Raw genomic sequence first — 22,432 nt, forward strand, 5'->3', positions numbered from 1 at the left:
ATTATTATTATATTTATTTATTTATTTATTACTGATTGATTGATTTTCTTTATTCTTGATTTGTTTATTTATTTTTCATCTTATTTTGTGTAGAAAAATAAAAAGTAAGATATTTGAGAACAGTGGAATGTTTTATCAGAGCTTTTCTTGTAGAAAATTGGAACCAAAGCGAAGTTTTTAAATTTTTTTTGTTTTTAATAAATGTGTTTTTTTTGTTGTTTTTTTTGGAAAACCTGATGCGGCCCAGTCTCACCCAGACCTGAGCTCCAGTGGCCCCCAAATAAATTGAGTTTGAGACCCCTGGTGTACAATGATGTGTCATTTGTTATTCATTAATTTTCTAATGCTTATCCTCACGAGGGTCCCGGGGGTGCTGGAGCCTATCCCAGCTGTCTTCGGGCGAGAGGCGGGGTACACCCTGGACTGGTCGCCAGCCAATCACAGGGCACATATAGACAACCATTCACACTCACGTTCAAACATATCAACAATTTGGAGTCACCAATTAACCTAACATGTTTTTTTTAATGTGGGTGAAAGCCAGAAAACATTTTTTGAAGTCAAAACCTTCTTAATACAATTGTTTCCTATTACTTGGCCAGAGGAAACTTTCGTGAATTCCACTTCCTGTCATTCCAATTCAACTTCCTGTGGTGTGGAGCGAGTTGAATGGTGTACACAAAATCACGAATCATCATGTTGACGGTTACGATCCGTAATTGCTTTGAAATAGATCGATGGATACATTACACATGCCTCATAAGCAGGCTGACCGGATGTAGACGCGTTCTGCACCTGCGTAGAACCTATCGTATTTGTGGTATGGATCGCCTCATGACAGGCGGTATGGCGTTTTTTCTTCACAGACAGACAGAAGACTAACTTGCAGTGGGAGTGTCATTGAATGCAATAGCCCTTTTCACCGGTAGAGGGCAATCGTCCTTATTTGCGATGCTGTACACTAAAATGGATGCGTGAAGTTCCTATTTGACCTGCAAGGAGGAAGCTCATCCACATTTCAGGTAGGCTGGATTCCCCACATGTTTGATAGTAATAATACTCAGTCAATTCATGGAAAAATGATGTTTGAACATCACTTTGTGTGTGTGTTTGTGTGAGAGAAAGCAGGTAGATTTATTGTATTGTTTTTTTTTTTTACACCTACTTGACATAGTCACGACCAGCCCAGTAATTAACTAAATAGCTAACTAATTAACTAGTCTGAGGCTTAAGATGGCGGCTGTCATGATTCATGTCATTCACGTCTGAAACACTAACATTGTGCTTGGAGATAGTGTGCCGGTGTGAACCACATAAGCTGAAGACAGGAAGTACCTGTATGTATGTTGTTGGCTCGTTGCAAGTTGAGATAAGTAAAATAAGATCAACTCTGTTGTTGTTCTTAATGTTTCACTGAAACATTACAGTGGCTTCCAATCAAATAGCAGACTACTGATTTTACAGTTTATTTTAATTAAATAAATTGTCCTCTTGGTCGAAACGCTCAGTATTACCCCTGACCATTGTGTCATGATTAGTCAAGGTAGTCGACGGTGGTTTGAATTGTCTTCTGTTTTCCTGAGAGAGGTTTTGTTGACTTATGGCATGAGAATTGGCTCCATGGTTCTCTCCCAGTAGAGGGTGGAGGGCCATTTTCTGGTCCGGGATGTAGTCCGTCCCCAAGTGGAGGAGTCTGTACCTCCAGGAACGTGCGATTGACAGGCGGTTTTGTAGAGTGTCTGTAGTGATGCAGGGTCCAGCGGTGGACTGATTAAGTATACTTGCAGACAAGTTGCAGTGTTGAGAGATGAAAGAAGCAACAAATTTAAATCTTTCCACACTGTCTTTTATTCTTGTATAGAAAACATCTTGTATAGACTAAAATTAGATGACAACCTTCTCCTGGCTTATAAAAACAAAAATAGCCCTCCCATGCATCTTCTTTTTACACACAAACACACAATGAATAACTTTTTGGCACTTTTGACTTGAGATGATGTGTTGTCGTTTGCATAAGAAGCGCCTGTGCAGCATCCTCTTTAAAACCATCGTTAATCTCAGGGTGGGATTTGAGCTGTAACAGCAGTCATAACTTGACAGACACACAAAATGTTGAAATCCTCTGCATATTTCTATCCAGTGGGAGCGTTTCAAGATGTCATGATAGTGTGTTGTTATTATTTTGTACACATAGTACGTATATGTTGATGTAATTGCATTTGCCAAAACAGTAAAAATGTAGACAAAAGCAGGGATTAGATGGACATTGATGATGGACGTCTGGACTGTTCCTGGTTAGGAGCCAACATATCCTACTGGGGTTAAAAATGGGTACACCCAAGAACCTTTGGTGTAATGAGTAGGCCCACAGTGGGCTATATTGCATAGATGACAGTGTTGGGTCTCCTAGATGGCCCTCCATGGATGTGCTGATGGTGAGGATGTTTAAGCGTCAAGTAGGAGCCTTAATATGAACAGGCTGCCACATAAAGAGTCACTTGGAGGCAAACTGCTGCAGAACACCCGCCACCAAAAAATGGCATGCACAGTAAGAAAATACTAGAGGAATTGCCCTGACAAAAGTTAGCGTTGCTTTAAAGAGTCATTTGGCGGGGTCACAATTCAGTGAGTTTCTCCTCCTGCACCACCACTTTGCGGTAAGTAGGGACTCTGCTCACTGTGGTGCTGGACTTAGTCGTCATGCTGGTCTGTGATGCAGGGATGTTGCTTTTCAGGGACACTCCTCCTTCTGCTAGGAGGGTTTGTCCTTGTCCGCCAGCGGACACTCCTGGCAGTAGAATGCCGCCATGTTTGAGGGAGGTTTGGCTTGACCTCAGGACTTTCCCTACTGGGACATTGCCTTCTATCACGGTGTGGGAACTTGCAAGACCCCCAGTGTTGATCAGATTTACTCCACTGGCCGGGATCCCACTGTTCTCTACCAGTACTACACCGGGGGCACCGGGAGCTTTTCCACCTGTTACCATTGATTGTCCCTGAAGTATCACACCTGGCGCAGAGGCCGCCTGGGTGCCAGTCACCAGCACCATGCCAGGCCCATGAGCCTTTCTACCGGACACCACCTTCTGTCCTCGGACTACCATGCCTTGTGCAGGGGCTGCTTGGGTACCAGTAACCAGCATCATGCCAGGAGCCTGGGCTTGTCCACCAGACACCATTGTCTGCCCCTGTACGAACATGCCTTGTGTGGGTGCTGCTAGCACCATTCCCTGGAGGTTAGTAGCTGGTGCCTCAGCCAGCAGCATGGTGTTCTGGACTTGTGGCTGGACCACGTACTGCATGGGTTGCAGGACAGGGGCAGTGGTGGTGTAGTAAACGGGCTGCTGCTGCTGGAGCAGGAACATCTGGCCTTGATTTTGTACCCCTTCCACCACTTTAGTCGTTGTGTTTTCCTTCAGCACTTGAGAGCGATCCGTCTCCTTGATCACTGTATGCTCTACTTTGGGGATAACTGGTGGAAGCTTGGGAATTTCTGGCAGAGGTTCAGGTACCTTAGGGATCACAATATCTTGTTGTATGGTCTTGCCACCACACACTTCTGCCAGCGTCTTAAACTTTGGCCCGAGGTCATCGAGGAACTGCAGGTCGTTGTCGGTCTCCAGGAGGCTGCAGCAGCCTACTGAGCCAGCGGAGGAGCCTTGGCCCTCAAAGTCATATGTCAAGAGACCATCCTTTACAGCAAGGTCCCCTCCACTGTTGATCTTCTGTTGAGAGAAGACAAAAACATATTTTGATTTATTTCTGGTATGTGCACCTAAACTCTAAGAACCTGAACATTCTGCCACTGGGACATACAAATGGGACTGTTCACACCTGAGCATAGTACTGTTCGAGGATGTGATGTGGTAGAGCAATGTCATCATAACTTCCTGCTGCCGCTCTGCTTTCAAACTCTGAGTAGAACCCGCTGCCTCGCATGTTCCTCAGGCCCAGCGTGGACTCTCTGAAGTTACGCTCCATGCTCTCTTGAAAGATGGCAGTTTTGACTCCTTCATTTTTAGTGGCTATGTCCACAGCGTCCACTTGTGTTGGCATGTTCATTAGCGGCACCTCCTGCAAAAAGTTCAACCCAAAGATTAGGTTTCTTTTACAGATTTAAAAAACAGCAAGACAAATAACAAATGCACACAGTCAAATAAAGATAGGAAACTGTTCCACTACAAACCGTATTCTCTCCTTGGCCCTCAGTGCGGTAATTAATGAGGTGTGCTTTGGTGTCGAATGGCAACTCAGTAAAGGCTCCTGGCATGCCAGCAGCACTACCACATTGGCAGAAGAGCAGCAGAAGAGGGATGACTGTTGAAGCAAGAATGAGGCAGCATAAGTGGGCACAGTTTAACCAAATATTGACAAAGACTATTGTGATGCATGTACCGAAACACTTTGTTGAGTGAACTCCTATATATTTCTATATGAGCCACGTAGGTTTCAAAATAAATGTCAGGTAGCTTGTAAAAACTCCCCACGAGTGCCAGTTGAACACACTTACGTAGTAGAAGCAGCAAGCCCAGCAACAGCAGTCCAATGCCTGCAGGTCCTAACCCGGCTTTGTGGCCACCTCGCACTCCACACATCAATCCCTCCTTGCAGGTACACACTTGGACCGTCACCTTCTGCGGCTCCACGCACGCCACCCCCTGCTCGTCCTTCACCAGCAATTCTACTTCATGTAAACCAGGCCACAAGGACTCCTGGGCCCTTAGGATGGCTGTCGTATCTGCACACAGCGACATACACAATGAGAACATCAATAAGGTTTTACCTTAAGCTAAAAGTCCACTCAGATCCAAACTAGTCTCCAGTCTCCTTACCATTAAGATGTTCCACCTGCCATTTTCCATTAGTGCCTTCTGGAATGATTTCAAAGGTGAAAGGAGCTCCGTTTGGGAAGTCATCCTTGTCGATAGCGCTAACAAAAACAGCATCCTGTGGAATGCACATCTTCTCGATGGTACTGGTCAGGGTGGGACAGTGGTCGTTAAAATCTTCCACCTGGATGGCCACAGTGCCAGTGGCGGTGCTTGAGGGCATGTCTGTTGGTGGAAATCCATAAAAAACAATCAGCTTTTCTTCCATTTCTTATTAAAACACTGTTCTTCCATGACATGAGGGTCTGGAGCCGACCATGTTCATTGTGTAGTTCAAGAATATACCTTCTGAAATACAGAGTACTTTGGCATAGTACGTCCCATTAACCAGGAAAGTAGACTCTCTGTCAGGCATCTTGTTCATTTTGATCTCAGCCGTGTCTGGGTCGATGGTGAGCCAGTTGTCAGGGTCAGAACCTTTAACATATCTACAACAGAGTGAACACAGTCAGTCTGGTGATGTGTTTGTGTGTTTGGACACAATCACCATGACAATGTTTTTCTGCTCACCTGACATTCTCAGCTATTTTCCCAGTGTCCTGGTCCATCGCTTGGTAGCGGGCAATAACTTTTGAAATACTGGTGGAGCCTCCCTCTGACATGGTAATCACTTTGACTTTGGGGTCAAAATGTGGTCCTTCACGCTGATTCTTTACCTTGATTTTGATGGGATAGGTCTTATACGACTTATATGTTGTGCTTTGCCATGATGAGGATGATGATGACGAGAATGATGATGATGATCCGCCGCCGCCTCCACCTCCGGCTCCGCCTCCACCTCCGCCTCCGCCTCCGCCTCCACCTCCACCTCCGCCTCCACCTCCGCCATTGAAATTAATGGTACTTTCACTATAGGGTCCAGCCTTGTTCCTTACAGCAATCCCTAGGTCCAGGTTCTTTACATTCTCATAGTCCACTGCCTGTAAAAGAGCATATAATTGGGGAATGGGATTTGTGTACATTGACCCTGTCGCTACACCATTTTTGGAATGATTTAGCACACTGTAAACTACTGTGAAAATATTAGTGGCTACAATGTTGACTCGTCCACATATAGACAAACAACCATTCACACTCACATTCATACCTATGGAAAATTTGGAGTCTGCAATTAACCGAGCATGTTTTTGAAAATGTGTACTCGGGTCCCCTAGCTGTGAGGCCTGTGTGATAACCACTCGCCCACCGCGCAGCCCGTTTTGTTTATGTTATTTCTGCAATGTGCCTCGGGCCCATAAAAAATGATCTGTGGTCCACACAATGCCCCCTGGCCACACTTTGGACACCCCGGTTTACATATTTCAGTGGGCAGGCAACGTGTTACCAAAGGATGGAAGAGTGTCTCCAAACTGTGACTCCTGCTAATCAACGACTGAGACCTCGCGAATGTCTTTGATTACCGAGTGATGCAAGAAACACTTCTGTCTTTCACTTTGAATGCATTTCTCAATACAAATACTCCCTTCAATCCCTTCTCCTCCTAACTGTAAGCCATTCATGAATGATCACATTCCTTATTTGGTAGTACCTTATCAAGCATGAGGATGCCCTCGTTGGTCTTTGGGTCCGATATGATGCTGAAGTAGCCGGCCTCGTTGCCTTTGAGGATGGCAAACTCAGATTCCCAGTTTTCTGTGCCCTTCAGGTCCAAGTCTTTTGCTTGTATTCTCATCACCTCCACACCATACGTGTTCTCCTCAATGCTGCCCTCATACTGCCAGAAGACCACCGCATGATTTAAGAACACACTTTCAGAATTATTTGTCAGCATCAGGGCTGAGTTTGTACATACCGCTTCCTTCTCCAGAGTGGGAACGTTGTCATTCACGTCGTTGATTTTAATGGCGACAGTACTAGTTGCACTATTCCCACCTGCCGCACCATTTAGATCCTGGCCTTTTACCGTCAGAGTGTACATATCCACTTCCTGAAATATAAAACAGCATGATGGGAAGATTACAATTAAAAAAGGTTGTAAAATCCAAATGTATGGCATGAACCCATGCAGTTTTTTGCGTACCTCTCTGTCCAAGTCAGCCCGATTGACGAAGATGGTTCCATCACTCCCCACACTGAACATGTTTGCTGGCCCTGGTGGGTTCTGATCCACGATGCTATAGAAGATCTGAGAGTTAGGATTCCCTGGTTCATCAGCATCGGTCGCAGTGATTTGCATGATGGATGTCCCTGGAAACAACCGTCAAGAGTGATAAGTGGACCAAACGAGTTCTTTTGCTGGACTACACGGGTCTTCAACACTCACCTATAGGGCTAAGCTCGTTCACCGCCCCGGGCGGGATGGCAGAAAATATGGGAGAGTTGTCGTTCTCGTCCACGACTCTGAAGCGTATGTCAATATTTTTCTCTGCCTCTCTGCCATCATTGTACTTTGCGACACCTGACAGCTGAAACCACGGCCGACAAGAGTTGTCTTTAGTCTGCCTTGCATGAATTGAAGAAAATGTGCTTTTCTACTTACATTGTACATGCTGATGAACTCCCTGTCGAGCACTTTGGTCACCCTTATGACCCCGGTTTTACGGTCGACCACAAACACGTTTGATGGGGACTGGCTCGCCCCGATACCCTCCAGAAAGTACTGCATGTTGCCTTTGCCATCATCAAAGTCAGAATGGATCTAAAACAAAAAGGATAAAACATAAGAATGAGATTTGGACATTACTTGTATATGTGATATGTTGTTTTTTTTACAACATGGGTATTGGTGATTTCAGTTTGATCACATGGGGTAGCCACAGCAACCAAGCAAGCGCTGTCTCCATCAAGGCTTTTTACTCACCTTGGCAACTGATGGCAACTGGGTGTAGTCCTTGTTTTCCGTGAGAGGTTTTGGTGGGGGAACCCAGTGCCTTTTTTGTCTTGACAGAAGGACGTCCCCGTTAGCCTCCACTGGAGCAAAGTTTTGGATCTGTAAAATAATTTGTATCATTGTTATTGTCCCAAAAATAGTCTTAGTGTCACGTTGAAGAACATTTTCACTCATTGAGCTAACATTTAGTCATGGATCAAAAGTACCTCAAAAGATTGCCTACACTCCTCACATTTGTATAAATATTGTATTATATCTTTTCATGCAACAAAGTAGTCAGTGTACAGCTTGAATCTTCTTTCTTTTTTCAGCTTTTCCCTTCAGGGGTCGCCACTGCAAATCAATCGCTTCCATCCATAAACCTCCTCTTTGGTCTTCCTCTACGCCTCCTACCTGGTAGCTCTAAACGAGCATCCTTCTACTAATATATTCACTATCTCTCTTCTGGACATGTCCCAACCATCTCAGTCTGGCCTCTCTGACTTTATCTCCAAGGCCTCTAACATGTAATGTCCCTCTGATGGATTTGTTACTGATTCTATCCATCCTGGTCACTCGCAATGAGAACCTCAGCATCCGCATCTTTGCTACTTCCAGTTCTGCTTTCTGTCTTTTCCTCAGTGGCATTGTCTCTAGACCAAACAACTTGGCTGGTCTCACTCACTCACAGTTTTGTATACCTTTCCTTTCATTTTAGCTGAAACCCTTCTATTACACATCAGACCTGACACTTTTCTCCACCCGTTCCATCCTGCCTGCACACGCTTCTTCACCTCCTTTTCGCAATCTCCATTGTTCTGAACTGTTGACTCCAATCTCCACCTTCTGTATCTCCTCTCCCTGTAACCTCACTCTTCCACTTGGGTCTCTCTCAGTCACACACACATACTCCGTCTTGCTGCGGCTAATCTTCATTACCTCTCCTTTCCAACCTCCACTCTTGTGGTGTGGAGCCCCTTGACAAAATACTCAACAGGCGTTATGTTAGATGATGCATCATCTGCAGTGTGCGAGTTAGCCTGGGCTCGGGCACCAACAAAACAAAGAACACAAGAAACTTGTGGCAACACCTAAAAGTAAATGAAATAAACTAATTCAACTTCCTTCCTTTTAATTTAGTAGTCTCCTGCCTCTGTGTGTTCAATCATATTTTGGGTTTATGTTCATTTATGTACAGTATACAGTATGTATGCTGTGTATATCAATGCTCTTATTATTCGAATGGACTAGAATGAAACAGCATACATATGTCATATGTCTCTTCCGTCCCCCACCCTCTTTCCACCACTACCTCACCAGTTCAGGTGCAAGGAAGTAGTGGGACAAGTTCAGGCACCTGGTGGTTGTTTTGTAAGTTCCTCCGCTTCCAGCATGTCCATATTACAACTGAAACGGCTTCAGTAAGTTTTTGAACTACTGGAAAGAATGCTGGTAGTGTGAGTCTGTAGGGCTGAAGCTGACAAATGACTGCAGGCGAAAGTGGAAGCTGAATGTGGATTAACCTGTCACACCTCCAACCAGAAAGTCCCGGGTGAGAAATAAGAGCGAGTGTGCTGTTTGTGCACTGCGCGCATGAGCAATGATAATTCAATAGTGAGTCTATGATAAGTCAGCTGGTGCTGCCACCCAGCAGGGCTGCATCATCCGTCACGACAGACGCATTTTTCACAAACCAGGCAAAGCCGCCACACCCTGCCACACCTGCATGCTGAACTCACAGCTCGGGCATGTGAGCGTGACATAAACAGACACAAGGCGTGGCCTGGCGTCCTTTCACTGCCAGAATCATCAAGCCAGCACACGTTACGCCTCAAAGAATGCATCAAATAGACTCTTCCACTCTACCGTGCTGAAGAACCCATCCCAGAGGACATTGCGGCCTGCTAATGAATCTTTCTAGATGTAGCAATTGAACACAACAGTTTGCTTGGCCACCAAGGTCTTACACAGCAAAAGAATCACTTTGTGCTTAAAACTCATCTGAAACACACACATGCAGTGTCATGATCCATATTGTTAGAACTCCTATTAAATATATAAAAATAATATAATGTGATATTACAGCCAACCAGCAGAATTTTGATCTGGAATTCAGAAATTCAATATAGTTATGGGAGGTTCAAAACAATGAATACCCTGAACCAACTGAGTCTGTATTTCTGCATATAATATTGATGCCAAGGCAGCATCGGTATGAGTTCGGTAACCGTACATTTGTTTACTTCCTGTGTTCCAAATATATTCTTTGCTAGTTCACATGACAAGGTAATATAACAATGTAGTAAAACAGCAGTCAAGTATCGGTGATACTGGGGCTGCATAGTATAGTATACTTGGTATTTTGGTTGATACAAGTCGTAGTAGTAGCAGTGGTAATCCTGTTTCTCGTGCATTTTACTTTTTGAACATTTTGTAATTAAATATAGTCCCCCCCATTAAAGGGAGTTCTTTATACTGGAAGTCATTAAGGTTCGGGTTGATGCCCCCCCAACGTGTAACATTATTCCCACGTGGGCAGTTAGCATTGTGAGTCGTTTAGCTTGTAATTGATTTGATTAACAGTAGTTCTTACCGCGATACACTGCGGTACAGTATCGACATGTCATCAGATATCGATACTGTATTGAAAACGCTTTAATAACTCAAGGTTTTTTTACTTTGCTACTTCATGCAACACAGTTTGTTTTGTTTTGCCAACATCGAAGGTTTGCGAAGCCGCCCAGAATGGAGGCAACTGTCGCTCCTAGATGATCTGAGATAATAAATGTCATGTTTGGAGAAGGTGATGAATGACCAAGGTGTCATTTACCTGAGACGAGTCAGAGTCAAGCAAGCAGGTCAAACATTAACAATGAATGATGCTGCTTTCAAGCTGTCGCTATGTTGCCATGGTAGCCAACAATTTTTTTTTCTTTTCGGATTCAACAACTCAAATAGCGACTGTACTTTACAGACGGTTTATGGCCAATAACAAAAGCCCGGAAGGCTCAAACGTCACATTTCAAGATTCCAGACATAGTTGAGACAATGCAGCAAGAACGTCAAAACACACAGCAGTGTAAAAGCATGCAAAAGTGCAAAAGCATGTCAAAGTTTTGTACTTACAGCCAACAGCAGCAACATAAATGTTAAAATCATGACTGGCGAAGTCCATGACATGACGGCCACACCAGTTTCTGGTAAAATGAGAGTCGACAGGCAGTGGAGGTGGCTTATAAGGGGAGGAGTGCTTTATTTGTACCACACACACCCTTAGGCAGAGACAGGTTACGCTGTGTGTGTATGTGTGTTTGTGTGTGTGTGTGTGTGTGAGCGAGAGACATAGACAAGTCACATATTTTGCCTCACAGTAGAGTGAGAACACGTCTATCCTGTCAGCGAGGGCTTGCGACCTCGCCATGCTGTCACTGTCACTATTCACGAATTAATGACCAAATAAACAGTTTTTATAATATTAAAGTTCTGCACATCATTATTATGATATACTGTACTAGTAGATATACTCATCTTTATTTCCTGCATATGCACCAAAGGTTTTATTTCTTCCTGTGGGAATGACCTTTCTCATTTACGTTTCTTCAGTGTATTTGTTCAATTTAATGCCTGGTACAACTCATGGTACAGTTTTTTTTGGACAGATATAATGATGATAACAAAAATAGCTCATAAGAGTTTTAATTTAAGAGCTGATATCTAGCAACTTCCATGGTTTTCTTGAAAAGTTCTCACATCGATAACTGTAGCATTGTACTGCCAAAGAATTAAACGCGTATGAGCTATTTTTGCTGTCATCAGTATATTTGTTCCAAAAATGGTACCTTTTAGTTGTGCCTGGAATTAAAATTGATGGACAAACTGAAGAAAGAAGGGTGGTCTCAGCATTTTTTCCATGTATAAATACTGCTGCATCGGCTACTACCAGGAATTTTAGCTCTCAGTATGAGACAGTATGAGAGTACTTCAGTATGAGCACATCAACAAATATCGTCTTGTGGCTTTTCCAATGATAAATGTCTGTTTTGCCTAATATAATGGCCTGTCAATGTAAATTGATCTATTGTCGTAAACATAGCAGCGGACACAATGATCATAAAATTATTTTTTAAAATTTGCCCTGAAAGCATACAAACCTATGCGATGGAAGCACTCAGACTTTTACGACTACATTGCTAATGGCGACAAGCAATTGTAAAGATAACACCTTAAGTAACGTGTCACATAACTTTGTCTGCTAAATGACAACATACAACCTAAAAAAATACATTCAATGTACTTCCAGATTAACACATTTACATCAGGTTTAATGGTTTTACTCAGGTTTAACTCTCATGTACCATATTTTTGTGATATTTAATATACACTGTACATCGTGTGCCGTATTGACATCATATTTAATGTACTATGTACCATGTATCATATTTAAAGTACCCCTTATGTACCTGACTTACATCCTATTTAATATATACGTACCTCTAAAAATACCATGTTTATCTCATATTTAATGTACCTCATGTATCACATTTACATGATATTTAAGGTACCTCTCATGTACCTGATTTACATCCTATTTAACGTATGTACCTCTAAAATACCATATTTACCTCATATTTAATGTAGCTCATAGTCTATATTTACATCATACTTAATGCACCTCCAGTATACCATGTTTACATCATATTAATACCGGTATACATACCTGTAATGTATTGTAGTACTATATTGACATCCTACCTAATGTACCTTTCATATGCCATATTTACAGGATACATATTTAATGTACCTCTAATGTACAACACTTACATCAGATTTAATGTACTGTATGTCTCGTACCATATTTACATTATACAATATTTACCACATTTATTTCCAACCTAATATACTTTTAATGTTCCATATTTACATCATATATAATGCACTTCTAATGTAGTACTGAAGCATACTTACATCCTACATAATGTATCCGGAATGTACCATATTTCTACCATATTTAATATAGTGATGAAGTATGATATTTTTGAGAGGGAAGATCAGCTGACGGTGCTGTGGTTATTTTGAAAGTTCTATAAGTGTCGCGCCCAAAATTGCTGAGAAAGCGTCCCGCCCAGAGAGTGTGAGTAAGTTGGAGCTCATTCCAGGAGAACAATATTGTTGTCACTCCTCACTCGGCTTCTATCGCTGCGTTGAAAACAAACACCGCGTCTATGACTCAGGACACGGCAGCCATTTGTGGTTTGTCCTGTTTTCTTTTTGGATCATGTGACACGAACACAGTTTCACTTAGGCCCCATGCTTGGTACCCAGGTCCTTTACATCAATAGAAACACTAAAGAACATCCCTTGAAGTACTCTACGTACGACAGAACCTCCAGTGTTTGTTTAACATGGTATATTGTAGGATATTGCACTCAACTAAACACCAGCATCATCCCCATTTACATTTGATTTGTGAGTACAAATACAGACCTGATCAAAATCTTAAGACCATTTGAAAAATTGCTAGATTGCTAGACCTTAATGAGGTTTTAAGTAGAGCTTAATGCGATTGGCTGTCCATGAAGACACAGGGAGGTCCTCAACCCAAATGAAGGCCCTTACTAGTACCGACTGCAGCACAATGACCATCAGACAGCATCTTTTGGCATCAAAAAACAAATTCAAGGACTTTGCCAGGGAGCATCAAACATGGGACATTGAAAGGTGGAAAAAACCATCATGATCTGGGGGTGCGTTTTCATTCAGTGGAACATCGAAGTTTCAGGTGGTGCAGGGTCGTCAAATGGCATCCTTCATGACTGAGGGCCCTCGTCTGTATGGTAACAGCTTGGTTTTTCAAGAGGACAATGCTGAAGTTCACAATGCTCGCTGATGACCAAGGACTTCTTCAGGGAGAATAACATCACTCTTTTGGACCATCCCGCATCTTCCCCTCATTTAAATCCTTTGGAGAACATTTGGAGATGGATGGCAAAGGAAGTTTATAAAAATGGCCATCAGATCCAGACAGTGGATACCGTTCTTCCACCCATCTTCACCACTTGGAGCAATGTTCCCAATAGCCTCCTAGAAACACCCACATCAAGCATGCCCAAACCAATTTTTGAAGTGTTTACCAAGAACTGCGGAGCTACTCATTACTGAGTCCTACTGAGAATTTTTTTTTCTGGTTTGGAGAGTTTTTTGTCATTTTTTTCGATGGTCTTAAACTTTTGATCAGCTGATAAAGAGCCTATTTCAGTTTCATTGTTTTCAATAGATATTTTTTTCAGTGTGCTATTTGTAACACTCTCCCTTCTTGTTTTTGCATATTGTAGCTGTACTTAAAACCTCATTCAGATCCAAATGTGCAAAAGGTAAATTCTAGCTATTTGATCAGGTCTGTACACGACCATCATGTAGCCCACCGAACATCCTCCAGGAGTTGATGATAATGTACAAACCGTGATATATGTCAGTCCACTGTAACTATAGACAACTATGAATCCAATATATTGGTGTGATATAATAAGCTGAGTCGTCGGCTTGATGTTGTACTCGGATATGATTCTATTCAGTGACTTGGACATGAGCACACGGGTCATACAGTATCAGTATAGTACAGCCAACAGCACAGACTGCCAGTCGACATAACGCTTCATGTAATCTCATTTAACTGACATACAATTTTCATCAGCGACATCTCACCCTTGTAGAGAATAAGACAGACTTACGCCTTGGAGTTAGTTATAAAGTTGAGCCTGAGAGGTTGGACTGGAAGGGGTGTGGTGTTGAGAGTTGCTTTTTTAACAGGTGTGTCTGTGTGTGGGTTGTTTGGTGTTTATCACATTTGAAGTTTAGTTCACCAAGCCGGTGTTGTGTACTGAGCAAACACATAAACACATTAAATGAAGGGCTCTTCATATTGGATGGTGCCGGGGTTAAAGACCGAATGACATGGGTGCTGCCGTGGACTATTGAGTTCCTCTTTTAACACGTTGACCTTTCACCTAGCAACGGCAACACGCCGGGTGAGAAAAAAGTCGAGGCGAGTTCAGCATGAGTGCTCGGTGTAAAAACCGGTTCTGCAGGAGGCGGCTGGGGAGGCTCACACATGCTCAGACACAATCTCAGTGCAGACACACCCAAATCCACTTATTGTATGTGCGGCCGTGTGCTTTCTTCTTGCATTTTGTTCATTTGAACAAATGGCTGAAGTACTTCCATCAAATTGTTCTGTGAATGTCGTTCTTAGGAAGTTCGAAATAAAACTGCTTACACTAAATATAATCTATTTTCATTTGCATATTACCTAAATACATATTTTAAACCTCACAACTTAAACAAACTGTCATTTTAATGTCTTTGGCATGGTGGACAGGTAACGACTAACTCTCTTTACATTCAGTGCTAAGCAGTGAAAACAGAAGAGTTGTTTGCAGGCAGGGGGAACGGATCCGTTATATTTACTGTTAGTACCAATATTACCTTTTTGTTTCCACATCCAGTCAGGAACAGTAGCCATTGGGCTGACATGGAGTGGGTGGAGCCTGCTGAGTTTATGGACTGTCCATAACTTGGACCAGGTTTGATCAAGTCTCAGTGGCACAGGTGAGCAGAAAATCCATTATTTGCGTGTCTCCTGTACCACCACTTTGTGGTATGATGGGATTCTGCTCACTACGGGGCTGCTGGATGAAGCCATCCTAGATCCAGTGAACTTGGTGGAGCTCTTGCTGCTGAAGGATTTTACAGATCCAGAGGGGTTACTCTTCTGGGACGCACCTTTTGCTTCCTGGAAGGTTTGCCCACTTCCTTTGGATGAGCCTTCAACCACCAGGACTCTCTGAGCTCCTGAAATCCCTCCTGTCTGCAAAGCGTCCCCTTGCAGGAGAGAAGTTTGGCTGCCCTTTCGCACCTTAACAGAGCCTGCAGAGACATTGCTGTCCACGACCACCATGGCCTGCAGGCCAGATCTGGTGGCTCCACTGGTCTGGATCTTGGAGTTGTCCATCAGGACTATGCCAGGGTTCTTAGTTTGTCCACCAGAGAGTGCTCTCTGCCCCTGCAGCAGCATGCCTTGTGAGGGTGCTGCTAGCACCATGCCCTGGAGGTTGGTTGCTGGTGCCTCAGCCAGCAGCATGGTGTTCTGTACTTGTGGCTGAACCACATACTGAATGGGTTGGAGCATTGGAGTGGTGGCGGTGGTGTAGTAAATAGGCTGCTGCTGCTGGACCAGGAGCATCTGGCCTTGATTTTCCACTGCTTGCGCCGCTGTCGTCATTGTCATTTCTTTCAGCACCTGAGAGCGATCCTCCTTCTGTATCACAGTATGTTGTGCTGGTGACAGCTTGGGGGGTTCTGGCAGCGGTTCACTCACAACCATGGTTGAGGATGTGCTGGGCATTGAAGTGGCCACGTTTTGGATTTTCAATCCACCGCACACCTCCGCTAGTGTCTTGAACTTTGGACCGAGGTCATCTAGGAAATGCAGGTCGTTGTCGGTCTCCAGTAGGCTGCAGCAGCCCACTGAGCCAGTGGAGGAGCCTTGGCCCTCAAAGTTGTATTTCAAGAAAGTATCCTTCACCGCAAGGTTCTCTCCTCCGCTGTGCGACTTCTGTTGAAACAAGACAAAAATAGCATATTGCTACTAGTAGCTCCTTAAGATACAGTATACTGCTGTCCAACCGTGTAGTGCTTTATATGCAGGATGAACTGTAGGGTCTTTAAAGATTTCTCAGGGCAACCTATTAAGAGTGTTGCACAAATCTAACCTGGGGGGGGGGGGCACAAAAGCATGAACATTTTTCTCTCAGTTTTGTAAATGGAACTATACTGCTTTTGACACTTGTATTTGGGAAGTGAATGAAAGGTTCTGATTGATGACACCAAGGGCTCTCACTGTACTGTGGGGGGGGAGTGCAAGACCATCAGGGCAGTGATATCATTTGCAATCTTGTCACTGAGGTGCTGGGAACCAAGGACTGTGATTTTCACTTAACAGTGGAAATTAATGGAGTGTTTTTTGCCCAAGATGATCTCCCTGGGGCGGCACGGCGGTCTAGTGGTTAGCGCGCAGACCTCACAGGTAGGAGACCAGTGTTCAATTCCACCCTCTGCCATCTCTGTGTGGAGTTTTCATGTGGGTTTTCTCCGGGTACTCCGGTTTCTTCCCACATTCCAAAAAACATGCTACGTTAATTGGCCACTCCAAATTGTCCATAGGTATGAATGTGAGTGTGAATGGTTGTTTGTCTATATGTGCCCTGTGATTGGCTGGCGACCAGTCCAGGGTGTACCCCGCCTCTTGCCTGAAGACAGCTGGGATAGGCTCCAGCACCCCTGCGACCCTCGTGAGGAAAAAGCGGTAGAAAATGAATGAATGAATGAATGATACTTCAAATGATATGATCTGTGCTAAAATGTTAATTATAGCATTGTCTGTATAGTATTTACAAATGTTATGATAGCAAAAGTTTGATCCCTAAAGCAGAGTTGCCATGATTTCTATGCATTCATATCTCTGTCTGGATTTGTGCCACAGCAATCTTACCTCACTTCCTCTAGCTCCCTCATGTGGTGATAATGTAGTACTGGCCACTTACACGTGAGGGTTAAACAAATATGGCAGTGCTCATTCCTCACCTGCATGTAGTATTGGGCAAGGATGTGATCTGGCAGTGCAATGCTGTCATACGTTCCTGCGGCTGCACCTCGTACTGCTCTGTTTCCCAATCTGGAGTAAGAGGTGTTCATGTTGGCCTGGTTCATCAACCACGACTGCTCTATGTTTTCTTCCACAAAAGCGGACTGATTCATTCGATCTGTGACGTCACCCAAGACCACCTGTGTCGGCAAGTAGGTCAGTGGCACCTCCTGCAACAGTCCAGAGCAGACAGGTCAAGTTGGAAATACCGCAACACTATCCCTACGGAGTAATCCGGACTCACCGTGTTTTCCCCCTGGCCCTCGGTGCAGTAGTTGATCAAGTGCGACTTGGTCTCAAAAGGTATGTCACGTGTGTCCACTGGCAGCCCCGCAGCACCCCCACATTGGCAGAAGAGCAGTAGCAGAGGAATGACTGGGGAAAACAAAAACACACCTCAGATTTTTTCCACATTCAGAAAGATTCTTCTCCACCCTTACGTAAGAGCAGCAGCAGGCCCAGCAACAGCAGTCCGATGCCTGCAGGTCCCAACTCTGCTCTTTTGCTGGGCTGACCGTGGGTGCCTCGTTTTCCACACCTGACTTCATCCTCGCAAGTACATACTTGGACCGTCACCTTCTGAGGTTTTGGGCACGCCACCCCCTGCCCGTCCTTCACTAGCACTTCCACTATGTGTAAACCGGGCCACTTGGAGTCCTGGGCCCTCAGGATGGCTGTAGTATCTGCACACAACAGCACACATGGTGAGGTTTATCAGGAGGGATATGCTAATAATCCACTCAGATCGTAACGAGATGCCGTCTCCCCTCCAGTCTTCTCACCATTAAGATGTTCCACCTGCCATTTGCCCTTCGTGTTTTCTGGGATGATTTCAAAGGTGAAAGGAGCTCCATTTGGGAAGTCGTCCTCATCGATGGCGGTGACAAAAACAGCATCGTTTGGAATGCACATCGTCTCGATGGTACTGGTCAGGGTGGGACAATGGTCGTTAAAATCTTCCACTTGGATGGCCACAGTGCCAGTGGCGGTGCTTGAGGGCATGTCTGTTTTGTGGATACACCCCAAGAATACTCAAATTTTCATCCATTTGTTATTAAAATGCACAGCTCTTCAATGATACGAAGGACTGATGCATGTTACGTATCGTGCAGGGCATACCCTCCGAAATGCAGAGTACTTTGGCATAGTACGTCCCATTAACCAGGAAAGTAGACTCTCTGTCAGGCATCTTGTTCATTTTGATCTCAGCCGTGTCTGGGTCGATGGTGAGCCAGTTGTCAGGGTCAGAACCTTTAACATATCTACAACAGAGTGAACACAGTCAGTCTGGTGATGTGTTTGTGTGTTTGGACACAATCACCATGACAATGTTCATCCACTCACTTGACATTCTCAGCTGGTTTCCCAGTGTCCTGGTCTATCGCTGGGTAGCGGGCAATAACATCCGTAATGGTGGTGGAGCCTCCCTCTGACATGGTAATCACTTTGACTTTGGGGTCAAAATCTGGTCCTTCACGCTGATTCCTCACGTTGATTTTGACAGGATAGGTCTTATATGGTGTGTTTTCCGTAACTTTTCCATGAGGTGGAGCCTTGTTCCTCACCATGAGTCCAAGATCGAGATTCTTCACATTCTCGTAATCCACAGGCTGAGAAATAGTACATATTCATCCAAACTGTTTTGGGATGACACACATTCTAACATGGATAGATCGGGTGGTGTTGTTTTTGTGAGGCGATATGACTTTTTAACTATCTCAGACAACTACAAATCTTATCAAGTGTACCTTATCAAGCATGAGGATGCCCTCATTGGTCTTTGGGTCCTTTTTGATGCTGAAGTATTTGGCCTCGTTGCCTTTGACAATATCAAACACGGGTTCCCAGTTTTCTGTGTCCTTCAGGTCCAAGTCTTGAGCTTTGATTCTCATCACCTCCACGCCTTGTGTGTTCTCCTCAATGCTTCCCTCATACTGCAGGTAAAACACCAATGACTGTTGAGCATGCAGACGGGTGATACAACCAAAAACAGTACACGACTAGTGTCATGAGCAGTGGGAGTCAAACTACCTTTTCCTTTTCCAGAGTAGGAAGGTTGTCGTTGACATCCAGCACATTGATGGTCAACGTACTTGTGCCAGTGAGTCCCTCTCGTCTACCATTGAGGTCCTGAGCCTTCACCGTCACAATGTACTGATCTATTCTCTAAAAGCGAAACCGTTTTTAGAATGAAGAAAAAATATTTCTTCCAGATCCCAGCCAGTACCTCTCTATCCAGAGACGGCTTGTTGACAAAGATGTTTCCATCGTTGTTCATTAAGAACATGTCTTCATTGGGGTTCTGCTTTATGATGGAGTAGACCAGCCGAGAGTTCGGGTTGCCTGGTTCGTCGGCATCCGTTGCAGTGACTCTTGTGACAAGAGTCCCTGGAAATTGCAACACAACAATGACATTGATGATTTATTTGCTCACTGGGTCCACAAAGCTCAATGACCCACTGAGGATGTTGATGCTCACCAGTAGGACTGAGTTCGTACACGTCCACGGGCTTCATGGTGTCAAACACCGGAGCGTTGTCGTTTTCATCGACCACCTTGATTCGTATGTCCATCTTCTTTTCTGCATCGGTGCCATCATTAAATTTTGCCACGCCCAACATCTGAAATTAAATAGAATACCATGAAAGCAGTCATACTACATTGAAGAAGTATATAAATAACCAAGGGATGCAAATAAAATCAAAGAAGAGCAATCAAGTAGGTATCACTCACACTGTAGGTGTCCATCACCTCCCTGTCCAATACTTTGGTCACTCGTATTAATCCAGTTTTAGGATCGACCACAAAAACATTAAAGGGATACGCATTGGCACCGGCGCCCTCCAGAGAGTAGGTGATGTCCCGATCAATATCGAAATCGGATCGAATCTGAATCAGAGAGAACATACACACATAGAATATGAGTTCTACAAATGGAAAGCATTTGTGAAGCATGGTTCAATACCGCCCTCTAGTGGAAGAAGATGGGTAATAATATTCCTTGTAACCACGGAGACGTGTTGTTGTAGAAGTAGTTGAGCTCACCTTTGCTATGAACTCTTGACTTGTGTAATCGTTATTTTCCTTCAGTGGCCTCGCAGGGATGATCCATTCTCTCTTTCTCCGTAAAAGGTTGCTGTCAGAGTGGGCCCTCAGTGCAAATACACCCTGGAAGTGTTGAATTCAAAGTTCAAGTCATTCTACATTTTTGTCACATCAGAACCCTCATTATAACCTAACAACGATGTAGATGTCATCAGTAATACTTAGTGTGCAGTCAATGATTAGAAATATGAATGATATGGTAGGCATCCATGTACATTTAGCGCTGCTAGTATGTTGTTAACATTCATACGTATAGAAATATATATATAGTGTTTGGTGGACAACGTTGTAAACATTCATCTGCGTCATGTTCAAAGCATTCGTCTTGTTGCCGCTCTCATAAAAAGTGAATGACAGGTCTCGGTCTTTTTGAAAACTCAGGCAGGTCTACCCACATCTGTGGCGCCAACGCAGCCACTCAGGACTCGACTTAATTATAATGAGGACTAAACACAACAAGCACACTTCTGCAGATTCCGCCTCTGCTGAGATGTCTCAAGCTCTACAAAATACACATCATTAGGGGTGTAACAGTATCAAAAACTCACCTTTTGTATTTCACAATGCATTTATTTAACTAAAAACCTGAAAAAAAGCAGGTTTATCCACCTCTGCTGGGTCCCTCCAGTCGCATCCGCTGCTTTCTGAAGCGCAGATGCAGCCGAATCCCTTGTCTATGCCCGAAGAGTAGGTCATGTGTGCACAAAGGCCGTTTCACACATCATGCGGAGTCCGCCGCAACCCCGCACACAACAAACGTTCCTCCTGCACTAAAAGTGCCACACAGTGTCTGCATGATCCCAAATTCTTACTGAGGCGGTACTCATCCTCAAAATTCTGCTGGGCTTTATAGCCGCTACATGATGGATGATCGCAGCGTAATCTTAAAAGTCACCACACCCTGCCAAGTGCTCACCCCCTAATGCCGCACCAATCTAAAGCTTTTCAAAGCGCCACCCTGTTGAGACATTTTTTAGGCACGTTTTGCAGAGTGCTAAACTTATACCACTCTCACAAAGACAGCAAGTCCCACACATGGCAGTCATGCTAGCTCTGGATGCTGCAGCGAGCGCGGGGGTAATCAGTGGAGGGGATCAGCATTTGAAAGCAAGTATCGGTTGATAGCAGTACCGTCCTTTTTCACTGATATCAGCCCATACCGATTGGTGGCCGATTGATCGGAGCACCCCTAATAGCCAATAAACAATTTACCATTGGGGCGCAAATGGTCCCCGGGTCCCCAGGCTGATATTTGTCCGCCAATTCTATACATTGTCTTATACCCTCACACACCTCCACACCTGAACACGTCCTCTGTATATAACCGTACTGTCCACGTCCCTCATTTTTACATTTCCTTATCGTCCATATCCAGTTTAAGGGCGGAAATGTGGACAGCTTCTTTTACTGTAGATGTGCTTTAGACACGCCAGCGATCAACCTGTGTCCACATACACATCCCAACTGTTGCTATACATGTGACCACTGTCTACTTTCCATTTCATAGTTTGGTCCGCTTCCTATAGGAAGGACATGAATTAGCCATGGACTCATCCTTTCTTTTCACTGAGAGCACCATGCGACTGCTTTGTTTAAAAGAGCAGGGCGTAAACTAAGCAATTAAAACTAAGAACTCACCACAAAGAGCAGCACACATGGAGGAGAAAGCATGATGAAGCCTTGCAGGAGGTCCTCAAAGAGTCTGAGCTGAGGAAACGAAGGAGGAGGCTTTTGGGGAGAAGAGAACGCCCACAGAGAATGTGTGTGTGTGTGTGTGTGCGTACAATCGTAAAATGTATAGAAGTCAGGCGGTGCACGACAAGCAGGCTTCAGTACGATGTCATGCCTGTAATGGACGACTGCAGTAAAAAGTGCAGCACCTGTGCAGGTAACACATGCTCCCATCAATAATTTATTAAGTCTTTCACA

At 44.2% G+C, this 22,432-nt stretch overlaps 2 protein-coding genes across 4 annotated transcripts; both read right to left on the reverse strand.

Moving 5' to 3' along the window:
- Window positions 1-1,824: 1,824 nt before the first annotated feature.
- LOC131129872 (desmoglein-2.1-like) lies at window positions 1,825-10,969 on the reverse strand. Its single transcript, XM_058073800.1, has 14 exons — window positions 10,825-10,969; window positions 7,690-7,818; window positions 7,369-7,527; window positions 7,153-7,294; window positions 6,910-7,076; window positions 6,682-6,816; window positions 6,418-6,603; window positions 5,400-5,809; window positions 5,175-5,317; window positions 4,833-5,054; window positions 4,511-4,738; window positions 4,187-4,317; window positions 3,835-4,074; window positions 1,825-3,725 (listed from the first exon to the last, which is right to left on the reverse strand). Exons 1-14 carry the CDS (start codon window positions 10,876-10,878, stop codon window positions 2,616-2,618), a joined length of 3,456 nt encoding a protein of 1,151 aa, XP_057929783.1. The 5' UTR covers window positions 10,879-10,969; the 3' UTR covers window positions 1,825-2,615.
- Window positions 10,970-10,986: 17 nt separating this feature from the next.
- On the reverse strand, window positions 10,987-22,195 carry LOC131129873 (desmoglein-2.1-like). Of its 3 annotated transcripts, none has more exons than XM_058073802.1 (14): window positions 22,142-22,195; window positions 20,444-20,566; window positions 20,132-20,287; window positions 19,878-20,019; window positions 19,626-19,786; window positions 19,430-19,564; window positions 19,147-19,332; window positions 18,743-19,008; window positions 18,518-18,660; window positions 18,181-18,402; window positions 17,839-18,081; window positions 17,643-17,773; window positions 17,338-17,568; window positions 10,987-16,309 (listed from the first exon to the last, which is right to left on the reverse strand). In XM_058073802.1, the coding sequence occupies exons 1-14, from the start codon at window positions 22,172-22,174 to the stop codon at window positions 15,320-15,322; spliced, it is 3,162 nt and encodes a 1,053-aa protein (XP_057929785.1). In that variant the 5' UTR covers window positions 22,175-22,195; the 3' UTR covers window positions 10,987-15,319. The 3 variants fall into 3 exon arrangements, with proteins under 3 accessions (XP_057929785.1, XP_057929784.1, XP_057929786.1); XM_058073801.1 differs by lacking the exon at window positions 22,142-22,195 and adding an exon at window positions 21,113-21,255; XM_058073803.1 differs by lacking the exon at window positions 22,142-22,195 and adding an exon at window positions 21,052-21,189.
- Window positions 22,196-22,432: the final 237 nt, after the last annotated feature.

Source organism: Doryrhamphus excisus, chromosome 5 (genome assembly GCF_030265055.1).
Source record: "Doryrhamphus excisus isolate RoL2022-K1 chromosome 5, RoL_Dexc_1.0, whole genome shotgun sequence".
Taxonomy (NCBI): domain Eukaryota; kingdom Metazoa; phylum Chordata; class Actinopteri; order Syngnathiformes; family Syngnathidae; genus Doryrhamphus; species Doryrhamphus excisus.

What these genes read in the sequence shown, in the direction of transcription:
- LOC131129873 (XM_058073801.1), bottom strand. Translation starts at nt 21,199, where the DNA reads ATGACCTACTCTTCGGGCATAGACAAGGGATTCGGCTGCATCTGCGCT. An exon ending in GTACGAACTCAGTCCTACTG is followed by an intron (nt 19,787 to 19,877) that starts GTGAGCATCAAC and finishes TGCAATTTCCAG; the next exon opens with GGACTCTTGTCACAAGAGTC. An exon ending in GCAGGTGGAACATCTTAATG is followed by an intron (nt 18,082 to 18,180) that starts GTGAGAAGACTG and finishes TGTTGTGTGCAG; the next exon opens with ATACTACAGCCATCCTGAGG.
- LOC131129872 (XM_058073800.1), bottom strand. Translation starts at nt 10,878, where the DNA reads ATGTCATGGACTTCGCCAGTCATGATTTTAACATTTATGTTGCTGCTG. An exon ending in AAAATAGCTGAGAATGTCAG is followed by an intron (nt 5,318 to 5,399) that starts GTGAGCAGAAAA and finishes ACTCTGTTGTAG; the next exon opens with ATATGTTAAAGGTTCTGACC. An exon ending in TCGAACAGTACTATGCTCAG is followed by an intron (nt 3,726 to 3,834) that starts GTGTGAACAGTC and finishes TTCTCTCAACAG; the next exon opens with AAGATCAACAGTGGAGGGGA.